The sequence below is a fragment of the Nylanderia fulva genome, unplaced genomic scaffold (genome assembly GCF_048542155.1).
Source record: "Nylanderia fulva isolate GAGA-0341 unplaced genomic scaffold, ASM4854215v1 Scaffold7, whole genome shotgun sequence".
Lineage (NCBI taxonomy): Eukaryota > Metazoa > Arthropoda > Insecta > Hymenoptera > Formicidae > Nylanderia > Nylanderia fulva.
In genome coordinates this window covers 958,021-970,080 of record NW_028190807.1, presented here as the reverse complement: position 1 = coordinate 970,080, position 12,060 = coordinate 958,021, and the positions used below count along the sequence as shown (strand labels likewise).

The window sequence follows — 12,060 nt, the reverse complement described above, 5'->3', positions numbered from 1 at the left end:
GCCGGATGTCCCGCGAGATCGTTCGCCGCGCATGACAGCTGTCAGCTGACTGCGGCGCGCACGCGCAGCCCATTAACAGCTGTCAGTCGAGAGCGGCGCGCACGCGCACGCACAGCGCGCGACTAGTCTCGTCTCGGAAACGTTGATCCGCGTTTCGCTACTGCCCTTTTCGAACACGAACGGTTCGGTTGCGGTGCGGTTGCGGTGCGGTGGTGAGCGGCGTGTTGGCGGTGTACGAAAATCGGCTCCGTACGCGTGTGAGTTTCGTCCTCTCTCTCTTCCTCGAAACGAAATCTACGCGAAATCTTGAAATACACGATCCACGACGAAGACGACGTTACGGTGCTTGCAACGTAACGTGTGAACCCCGGACGAAACGAATGTCCTTTCCTCGACACGAGGTCGTACGGAGTACCGAGAACTCGACGACGGGGACTGGTCGCCACGAACGACAATCCGTACCTCGTCGACCGATCTGACTGATTTTTGAGATCTGGTCAACGAAAGCTTCCATCATTCCGTCAATAACCGTGTGCCAACCCGCAGGGTGGCGATTGCTCGATAAGGTATGTATCCTCGTGGCGAGAGAAAATCTCAACATAATACGGCTCTTTGTGTATGTGTGGACGAAACGAGTATATATATATATATATATATATATATATGTGTGTGTGTGTTGCTCCCTCGTTTAATTTAGCGGGGGTGAGGGAGGGGGGTGCTATGCTCTATCACGTAAAAACTACATTTATAAATGATGATTCATAAATTCCTTTCTTTGCTTTCTTTGCATTTTTTTTTATCAAGAAAAAAGGAGGAAGAGATAAAAAAAGAAAGAAAGAAAGACTATTTTTTAATTGCATAATGATATTAGAGTCGAGTTCTATTGAAATCACATTAGTTTCTGTTTATCCCATCTTTCAGAGTTCAAAGTTCACCGCTTAACATAATTTTCCTGGTATAATTCACTAATTACTTTAATATCGTTTTAGTGCAAATATGGTTCTCACATTGTATCGGTCTTACTATTTAATTATGCAGTAGGTTTGCACATTATTCTGTTTATATTATTGTGCAATGCATTATAAGCATAATATGTACTCATGTACTTATATTAAAGAGAATGTACTTTGCAAAATAGATCAAACCTATGTTAAGCATAAACTAATATATTATATATTAAATATAAAACTTATATATAAAATAATTTTGTGTACTTTTCAATATACATATAGAAAGCATTTTTTTCACATTTTTTTTCAATAACATATTTATCTCCTCATTTTAATTAAATTTGAAACATATACACATACTAATGTGAACATAATGTGTAACATAATATGAAAGATAGATTAATTTGATTTTAATGCTTATTTATATTTTGTATTTTATATTTCTCTCTCTTTTTTTTTTTTTTTTTTTTTTTAGCAAATTACTTACACAAATAAATTATTATTGAAGTAATATATTTAAAATAAAATTTTTAAGAGTAATACATTTTATATATGTTAAAAGTACATATACATATACATAACTTGTGATAAGACATGTTTTTTAAAACCTTCTCGCTTGTGTCACATCACATGTTTTAATATCAATGTCTGTAGAATGGCCAGTATGTTTACTCATATCTTGAAGCTTGTACTGCCTTATTCATGTCAGATATTTCTTCTTCAAACCAGTAAAGCTGTTGTTACGTCAAATAAGAATTCTACTTTCTAGCTTTGTCTGAGCTTTCATGTGTTTAAAAAAATAAGGAATTTTGTTCCTAAAAATTTTAGATCTAAAACACTTATATATATAAAAGAATATTTTGTTTTATGTTTTTATATCATTGAATTATACTCGACTCTTATGTTATGATTATACGTATAGAGAAAAAAGAATTTTTAACAAATAAAAGAAAACATCTTGTATTTTGTAATTATACACAATTTATTTATTTATAATATTTATTTCAAACTTATTTTTAAATTGTTAAGAGATATTTCTTTTTTTATTTTAAATTGTTATTTCTCAAGATATTTATTTTATATACAAGTGTTACAGATTTTTCTTACATTTAATTGAGTGTTTATTTTGTGAAGATATTATTATCAGTTAATATCAGTTAATATTTATATCAATTTTCAAGCATTCTGGATTGATAATCAATTAATCATAATTTAAATGTAATACATTAAACGTGGTATTTCCCAGCTCCCCCAGTGGAGTCAGACTCTTAATCTTGAGTAGATTTTATATTATCCTTTCACTCTAAATCGGTTTATGTACTTCTTAGCTGTCAGATAATTTTATATAAGTAGATTTGAACCACGCAAAGCTTGCCTGATACTACTTATCTTCTTGATATAAGTAACGGCTGAAATAATTGCCTCCAGTTCAGTATTACATGGAATTTCCATTCGTTTGAGCTTCATTAGTGAACAAAGCTTTTATATATGCATATAACACACTTATGCATATAACACTTGTTAATTAAGTTTTAAATAATTTGTGAAAAATCTCTTTCTTTTATATTTTATTTTTGTTTTGTATATACGAAACACGTGAAAGTGGCTAAATTTTAAAATCATTGTAATAACTTTTAAATAGCTGTTAGCATAATTTAATGTATGTGCTGTGTTTATAAAAAAACGAGAATTACTTTCCTTCAGGTAAGATCAAATTTATATGTTTTATCAAGTTAAATTTTCATATAAAATTATTTAAAATATACATAAAATATAACAAAGCAAATTTTAATATATTTATTACACATACACACATAAATGCAAGAAAATTAACAAACTAAATAAATGTGAAACATAGGTATTTTTTTTTATATATGTATACTTAACCAACTTAATATATTAATTTCACAGAAGAAATACCAAGATTAATAGTCAATGTCTTGATAAAAGTAAGATAAGCAGATAAGATAAACGATTTTGTGTACTAGACAACCAAATAATTTTTATGCTAATGAAAGAAATGATTTATAGAGAGAATATTAATATTTAGACAGCTATTCTTTTATCTTATTAATAATAATATTGTGGACTTTAAATTTATTATATTTAGATATGTTTTATGTATAAATTAATGTTAGATGTATATAGTAAGTAAATTTTATAATAATATTTAGCAAAGATTTATAAAAATTGTATTTATTTTTGTTTAAGGGTTCTATCTGCGATAGACTGGTTGGCCAGTCTGGTGGGTGCTTGAATAACTGCGGCAACTGGAAGTTAACCCTGAATGCAGAGCCCCCGTGGCTTTGCTAGCACCCCCACAGTGATCTTGTCTTAATCCGCCTCCTCACGACTCATTCGACTACGATTGACAGCTGCCTCGTACGTTTTTTATATTAGATTTATTAAAATGTGCAATATACAGAGCATAGAATATTTATAGTCGGATAAAATATATATTTATTTTATTTCCAGTTTGCTGCCTAGCACCTACAGAGTACTAATTAATTTACAAAATTCAATCAACATGAAGGTAACAAATTTAGACAAACGCATCCATGTATTGGATAGTGAGTCCAACGTTACGACTGTTATAAAAAATATTGCATTGAGTGGTTTACAAGAAGAAGCTTTCTACGTATTAGATATAGGAGATATTGTACAAAAACATCATATTTGGAAAGAAAAAATGCCACGCGTCGAGCCCTATTATGGTAAGTTATTTATATAATAATATTTAGGATTTATATTATTATATGTATATAAAATGATTATTTATATACAAATTTTTCAATTTTAGCTGTGAAATGTAACGATAATTTGATCGTAATCGAGGTATTAGCGGCTCTTGGTGTCAATTTTGATTGCGCATCTAAGGTAAATATGACTAAACTTGAAAAATTGATATTTTATATAAAAAGAAACATCTTTCTCTCTAACATGTATATTTTATTTAAAGTGTGTCTATATATATCTATTTTGATATACAAAGCTTTTTATTTTATTTTATATAGAATGAGATAAACAAAGTGTTAAGTATTGGAGTGGATTCTTCAAGAATTATTTTTGCTAATCCGGCTAAACCAGCTTCACATATTCGTCACGCTGCTGCAATGGGAGTGGATACCATGACAGTAGATAACGAAAACGAGTTATATAAAATTAAAAAATTGTTTCCGACGGCTAAGGTAATTATGTCGTAATAATTTCATCAATATTGCATTTTTTTACATATTTATGTATTTCTTTATTTCAAAAAATAATGATTTTATTTTTTTGAAGTCTATTGTGTGTATTATATTATATAAAGCTATGTACATAAATATATTTATTTTCTTATATATTTTTGCAGATTGTTTTACGAATTCGTTGCGATGCGGAAACAGCCCAGTGTCCACTTGGCATGAAATTTGGCTGTGATCCGATACACGAGGCTCCTAATCTTTTACACATTGCATATACATTGAATCTTAACGTAGTCGGCTTTAGCTTTCACGTTGGTTCTGGATGTCAAGATCCACCGGTATATCATAGCGCTATTCATCATTGCAAGATATTATTTGATATGGCTACCAATCTCGGGTTTAAACCATATCTTTTGGATCTTGGTGGTGGTTATCCCGGCGACAAAGGCACAAGCATTGACAAATTTGCTAAAATTATCAACGAAGCTCTTGACGAATATTTCAATAGTAAGTTTCTTTCTTTTACTTATATAAGTATATCCTATTTTATTTGAAATTGTACAATTTATAATTAAATATTTTTAGCTGATGCTGTTCACGTGATTGCTGAACCCGGCCGTTTTTATGCCGCATCTGCGTTTACTTTGGCAACAAATATTCATAGCAAACGTTCTATTCGCGGAGACGAAAATTGTCCCAACACTGTTACACATAATATGTATTATATTAATGACGGTGTTTACGGATCATTTAATTGTCTACTGTATGATCATCAACATGTAACTCCTATTCCTCTCGAGGTAATCTTATTCAAACAAACGTCAGTTAGCCTCAATACAATATTTTTTTTCTTATCTTTTTCTTACTTATATCGTTTTTTATCATTAGAATGGTTGTGGAAAAATGATTCCTTCAAGCATATGGGGACCGACATGTGACGGATTGGATAAAGTTGTCGAAAATATTATGTTGCACGATATGAAACTTGGTGATTGGATAATTTTCGAAAACATGGGTGCTTATACATTACCTGTTGCTTCTCCGTTCAATGGATTTCCTATTCCTAAGGTTCATGTTGTTGCTGATGAAGATATTTGGTAAGAAAACTTGCATGTGTTATTTGAAATACATTACCGAATCTTTTTCTTTTCCTTGATGAAGAATTTAATTTTTTTTATCTCCATATTCAGGCTTTTGCTGAAAGATGTTCTACCTTTAACTGAAGATCACTTTGTTATTGGCAATACACCGGCTAATTTGCGGCTTGGACTGGACATTGGAGGAAACGATATTGATCCATGGAGGGATGCTGATCCACCAATGGAATTGACATCGTCTGAAATATTAACGGATAGTCCTAATAATCCATCACATTACCTCTACGATTTTATCGAACCGATTTTACCGCCACTAAATTAACTTTATTATTTCAAAAATATTTTGCAGTACATATATGCATTTCAGAGCAGATAAATTTTCCAATTTTTGCTGTGTCAAATAATTTTACTTTTTTTTTTTTTGTAACTTTATCGGTGTGTACACACAAAAATTGTCTTTGAGTACATAATTTTATATTATTCTGTTTTTTTTTTAATTTTTTTTCTAAAATATTTATAGCTGATTTCATAAAAATTTTAGATCAGCTTTGACATAGCTTATACATCTTTTTCGGACAATGATTTATAAATCGCTTTCTTTATTTACTTTTATTAAAAATACATTTATTTTAGTAGTAATAAGAAACTACAACTTAAGTAGAATATAAAAGTGGCCCCTCTGATATTATTAATGAAGAATAATCATGTTTCTCTTGTTACGTAACATGTCAAAATATCAAAATTGATAATTTATATATGCCTCCTTAAATGTGTAATAGAGCATATTATAACTTCTACATACATTTCTAAATATAAGAATTAATATTTCAATGAGAAAAACTGCTGGTCAAACATAAACTCTTCAAGTTTTTTTTTGCAAGCAATTAGTGCATTTAACAGAACAAATCACAGTTCAGCATGAATCATATATGTATTATATATAGAGCTCTGACAATGAAAAGATATATCACTCTTTCTATAGTACGAAAAATGAGGTGGCCAATACATAATAATGATATAAAAATATTAGAATTTAGTTTTGAACTTTGAATATTTAAGATAAGAGAAAAAAAATAATCTTATAAAAGTTTGGGCATCATTCACGGGGCAAGTCAACAAATATTTTTCAAATTATATATTTTTTAATTCATATTTTAAGGCATTATAAAAAAAAGAAAAAAAATTAGAAAATTTATGAGAATAGACACGTACAACATATATATGTGCGTATTATACAAGATGCACAAATGCATTCTCTAAAATTTACTTGCTACTGTAAGCAAGCAAACTCTGTAGGATTGCTAGGAACTTAACGGCATTGAGGCAGCTGTCACAAGAACCGAAAGCAATTAATTTTTTATTACTCTAATTACATTTTATTATTCTAATTATATATTTTATTATTCTAATTATATTTTATTACTCTAATTATATTTTATTACTCTAATTATATGTATTATTTTAGTTTTATTATTGTAATTATATTATAATTATTATGGTAAATAATAATTATAATCAAGTAATAAATGAAATGTGAAATACAGTATCAATACAGAAGTCCATGTATATTATATTTATTATTTTCATTATAAATCTTTTTTTTTTTTTTTTTTTTTTTTTTTTTTTTTTTTTTTTTTTGATAAGTGTAGATATAAGTAAAATAACAATACACTGAAAAAAATATTTATGTAAAATTACATGATTAAGTTAGGTTTTTTTCCGACCCAGCATAATCATGCAATATTGATATTACTTACATGGAAGATTACAGATTGTATGTAATTTTTTATGAAATATATTCTTAAATATTTTCAAGATTAAAAATATTTCACTGAATATGTAATTACACATAGGAAATGTTAAGAATGTATAAATGCTATAAAATAATGTTATAAATAAAATAGATAAATACTTATAAAATAACATTTTAATAAAGTAAAAATAGTAAATTTAAAATTACATATGATTTTTGCATAAAAATAGTAATTTTATCTATATTTTACATGTATTTTTAATATGTATTTTCACTTTAAAACAAATGGAAAAAAAATTACAGTGATAAGCAAGTAACTTTTCCAGTTCTGAACTAGTAATTTCCATGTAAAAGTACATGGATTTTTTTCAGTGTATAAACAATATATAGAAGCAATTCTTTATTTTTGTTGATACATCTTTTAATATAATATTTTTCTATATTTGATGTAATATTTTTTGACATTTACTTTTGCTTGCATTTTCTCGTTCAATTGTACGAGAACAAATTTTTTGGAATTTATACGTTAAATAATGTTTTTCTTTTAACTTTATAAATCTCTGAAAACTGAGTTTTGCTTCTGTATGTTATACAATACATATATATTGTATAAAACACTGCTCCTTTATACCCATATATTTATATAATATATTCATGTATAATATTTTTTAATAAGCGTAGAAGTTATGCTGCGAAATAATTTGGATAAACAATTTACACAGTCAATTTATTTGAACAACTTGCAAATTCACGAATAATTTTGATGACGCAGTCATAAGTACGTATGACCGCAATATAAGTACTAATAGATGAACTTTTGATAATTCTTATCAAAACAAGTTGTCATGTATATTAATATATATATATATATATATATATATATATATATATATATATATATATATATATATATATATAATATATATCGCCCGAATAAATGTACTGTCTGCGCTTTTGTTCGATATTCGATAAAAACATTGCGTACTGCACTTTTGCCACGAATAAAAGGTCATCAATTGATAATGAATTATCGAGTATTAATTATAAGGATTAAGGATTAAGTTGTCTAAGGATTGGAAGTTTAATGATCGAATAATAATATATAAATTTTCAATCGAATAACACGTTGATATTTATTTATCTTAATTTTATTTTGTAATTTATTTTTATATGCAGAACACATTTTTGAATATTTAATTAGAAAAATTTATTCTTATGATTATGATGCAAAGATGATGATTTGACAATATCATCACGATGAAAAGGCATGTTGTGAAGACACGTTTATCTCGAGTGTGTAACAAATTAAACATAAAGATATAATATATCTGATTTGATTACAATGCAGAGGTGGCCCATTAGTCATCAATTAATTCATCATCGATATTTCGCTGTATGTTATATTTGGAAAATACGCAAGAAAAAATCGAAATAAAAGATATATCAACTAATGTCGAATATGGTTGATCAAAAAATTGTAATCGTTTCTGTATATAGTGATTAATCAAAATCGACTGATTCGGTTTATCACATACAAATCGAAGCATGAAGTCAATTGGGAATTTTTCTAGATAACACATCTCTTTTTTATCTGTTACAAAATTATATATATTTTTTAAATGCATCTGCGTGAAAAGAGATTAAATATATATATTTATCGCAGATATAAAAATATTAAATATCAAATAAAAATATCACGTTAATTTTATATCTTAATTACTATTTATTTTTTATATTTATTTTATTATTTTATATATCTTAATAATAAATAATACAAAAAGATTAATCTTAATTTACGTTTTTATTGAATCAATTCTATGTTTATTTTGAGACACTATATATGAAAATTCTTTCTTTAAAATGTAATAATATTATAATATTTATATATATATATATATATATATATATATATTTATAGTTATTTTTTATCTCTGTTAAATTTATTTAATATCTAATTTTAATATAATTTTTTTATAATACAAATTTTATTTTTAAATAATTAAATTAATAATTTTTATTTGTTTTTTTTTTTTTTACTTCAGGACTATATTTTATTATTTTGAGCATTTGAATTTTGAATATCTGCATGCGATATTTCAACGATCGATTTATCAAATTATCATCGGTTCGGTGGATAATTAGACAACTTTATCACTAGAGAGAGTATAAATATAATTTTCAATAATGGCGTAAGCGCAACATAAAGTGCAGTCACGATTTCCGCTATATGCATTGTGAAAGGCAGAGAGAGAGAAAGACTGCAACGTTATTATAACATAAGAAGAGAACGATTACACAACGTCACCAATTTTTTCTATATTGTACAAAATTATTGTTTACACGCGACTGTCACAATGTGTTGGATGCATATCGAAAAGCTTTTCGTAGGTAACCTAGCTGCTTCAATTTCGAAAATTATATTGATTATCTTTGCAAATTCGATTATCTTGTGTCATTGTTTCGTTCAATTTACTTAATTATTTTAGCAAATAATGACGCATGCAAGAGCGATACCCCGGAGGCGACAGTGAAATCTTTACGAAATTCTCTCGACTCAGTCGATTGATCTTGCGAGATCGAATTAGAAATTTGATTACGAGGCAAATGGAGACAGAGAGAGGCCGTATAAAAACTCGGTTTCCGGGTTTTTGGTTACCGAAATTCACTGACAGGACTAGTGTGAAATGACATACGAGGAGATGATGGTATGGGAAAAAAATATTGTACAAAATTTAGGTATAATTGCGAATTTTTAATAGAATTAAAACATTTTCAAAAAATACATTTAAATTTTACTCCTCTGTAGTTCTTAAAAAAAAGGAAATGGATGAAATACTTAATTTAAAATTACTTTGGTGAAATATTGAATATTTAATTATTGTAAGTATATGTATAAATATTATATAATATCCCAAGTAGCAATCTGACGTCATTAAACGTCAAAATGACGTGCTGGAATGCGCATAACTGTGTTAGAATTCGGTAGAATTATATTATTGGGTTTTTTTTTAATTTTATATAGGTACTAATTCGCAAATTTTTTATAGAGACGTGCCTCTTCATCATCCATTGACCGCGCGCAATTCACGGATGTGCGCACGTGCGCATGCGCAGACGTGGACGCGGTCAGTCCGAATGAAAAAGTGTAACAAGATCAGAAGAGCGCGGATTACGTAAACCGCGGTGGAAAGAAGACGAAGACGAAGAAGAAGAAGAGAAGCTCGAATACTTCTTTTTATTTCATATCCAACATCGAGAACGAGCCGTATACTTTCACTTTCGTAATTAACGCGGATGGCTGTAACGGAGCGCACGATGGCTTATATACACTCCTAAGTCCGACGAGGGAAGGAACCGAGAAAAGGGATCGATGGAACACGCAGGAAGATTCGAAGATACAGATCCTTCTTACTCGAAATATACTCGGGCGAGAGAATAGAAACCGCTGCTTCTATCAATGTCACGAGACAATGAACCACCTCGGGGCGACCGAGTTACGTTTCCAACTCTCGTAACAGCAGCCTCAGGTATCCGTTTGGATAGCCCGTTCCGCACGGCTTGAATAACATATAATAATACCGGCTATGACGGTATATAGTCGATTTCACTTTTAGCCAGACTCGTATCAAAGGAACCGTTGCTGCTGTTGCTGCATCTCTTTCTCTCCCGTCTTATTCGAACGATCGATTCCGTTGAGAAGCCTTTGTTACTAGTAGGCTTCTTCATCAACGCGGATAGGAATAATTTCATCGCGTGCGCGACGACGATTCCACTAACCGGGGAATCAATCTTAATATCTCAACCGCATCGCTGCGCGAATTTACGTGACGAAGAATTTTCTTTGTTTTCATTCTGCATAAAGAAATTGCGAAACATATTCGAGATCTCGTCTGGACCCTGTATTCCGGACGTGTGCAGATGTTTTTGCTTCATAATTATTAATTTTAAAAAATTCCAAATTATATTTTCATTGAAGTTAATTGAACATTACAAATTACACTTTATTTCTACCAAGTATTACATATTGAAAAATGTCATGATATTATTTTATCCGAAAAATCATGTATGCACAAGATCAACTTATAAATCTAGATCAACTTATAAAGCTTTATAGTCAAATATGATCGGAGAGAAAGAGGAGAAGAGAGAGAACAGGGCTTGTAAAGGGCTTCTTGTTTTTATTTTAACATCATTTATATAGTAAAAAAAAGCGATTATAAAATATAATTTAAGAAATACGTAAGATAATGTCGACATTAAGTATCTTACATCTCTTCGGTTTTGCGTTAGAGACTTCTTGCGATAATATGCATAATATCTCGAGCTTGCTTAAGCGTTCGATCGCGTAAAGTTCACGTAAACTCGCGGCGAGAGCGTGCAACAATTCGAGCACGGCGTCGAGTTACACGATATATAGGTTCACGAAGTTAAAGCACAGAAATTAGGAGCGAACCGTGTCCCCTTTCTCTTGCCAAGCCAAGCGTGATATAAAATACTTTCCCTCTCGCGCGAGACAGGACAAGAGCGGAGGGTCTCGAACGCTCGAGAGAGGTTGATACAGACAGAAAAAAGACAGACAGTTGAGGGAGAGGTAGAGAAGGACGCAGAGAGGAGGTGGAATTGTGCCTTGCGAGAACGGAAAACCGGAAAACGATCACCGGGACTCAGAGCCCACGCCGTTATACCACTCCTTCGTATCTCTCTCTTTTTTTTTTTCTCCATTTATATATCTTTTATCTGTCTCTTCCTCCTCTCCTCTAGGTCCTCTCTGCCCCCTTCACTCGACACCCCCGCCATTATACGCGTTCGACTCTCTACGAGAGTCATGTCCAAATCCATCCGCGTTCGAGACTCTAAACCTCGACTTGGGACTTGGCGGCGCAACCCAACCGGTCACGCGAAGTTTAGACACACTTCCGGCTACGCGAAAGCCTGCAATTCTCTCTGCGATCCCGCAATCCGTTTCCTCTCGTAGAACGAAGATCGCGCGTTATCACGCGATTGGTATTAGTTTTATAAATGTTCAACACTGCGAGCGTTTCTCAACATAGTCTGTGCGTGCGAGATAAGCTTTT

The 12,060-nt window shown here is 30.5% G+C and overlaps 1 protein-coding gene across 2 annotated transcripts; it reads left to right on the top strand.

Annotated features, from left to right (window-relative positions):
- Positions 1 to 122: 122 nt before the first annotated feature.
- LOC146720386 (ornithine decarboxylase 1) lies at positions 123 to 6,789 on the top strand. Of its 2 annotated transcripts, none has more exons than XM_085488495.1 (9): positions 123 to 566; positions 3,162 to 3,332; positions 3,426 to 3,664; positions 3,751 to 3,827; positions 3,965 to 4,138; positions 4,303 to 4,642; positions 4,721 to 4,935; positions 5,024 to 5,232; positions 5,326 to 6,789. In XM_085488495.1, exons 3-9 carry the CDS (start codon positions 3,478 to 3,480, stop codon positions 5,552 to 5,554), a joined length of 1,431 nt encoding a protein of 476 aa, XP_085344621.1. In that variant the 5' UTR covers positions 123 to 566; positions 3,162 to 3,332; positions 3,426 to 3,477; the 3' UTR covers positions 5,555 to 6,789. The 2 variants fall into 2 exon arrangements, with proteins under 2 accessions (XP_085344621.1, XP_085344622.1); XM_085488496.1 differs by lacking the exon at positions 123 to 566 and adding an exon at positions 2,399 to 2,654.
- Positions 6,790 to 12,060: the final 5,271 nt, after the last annotated feature.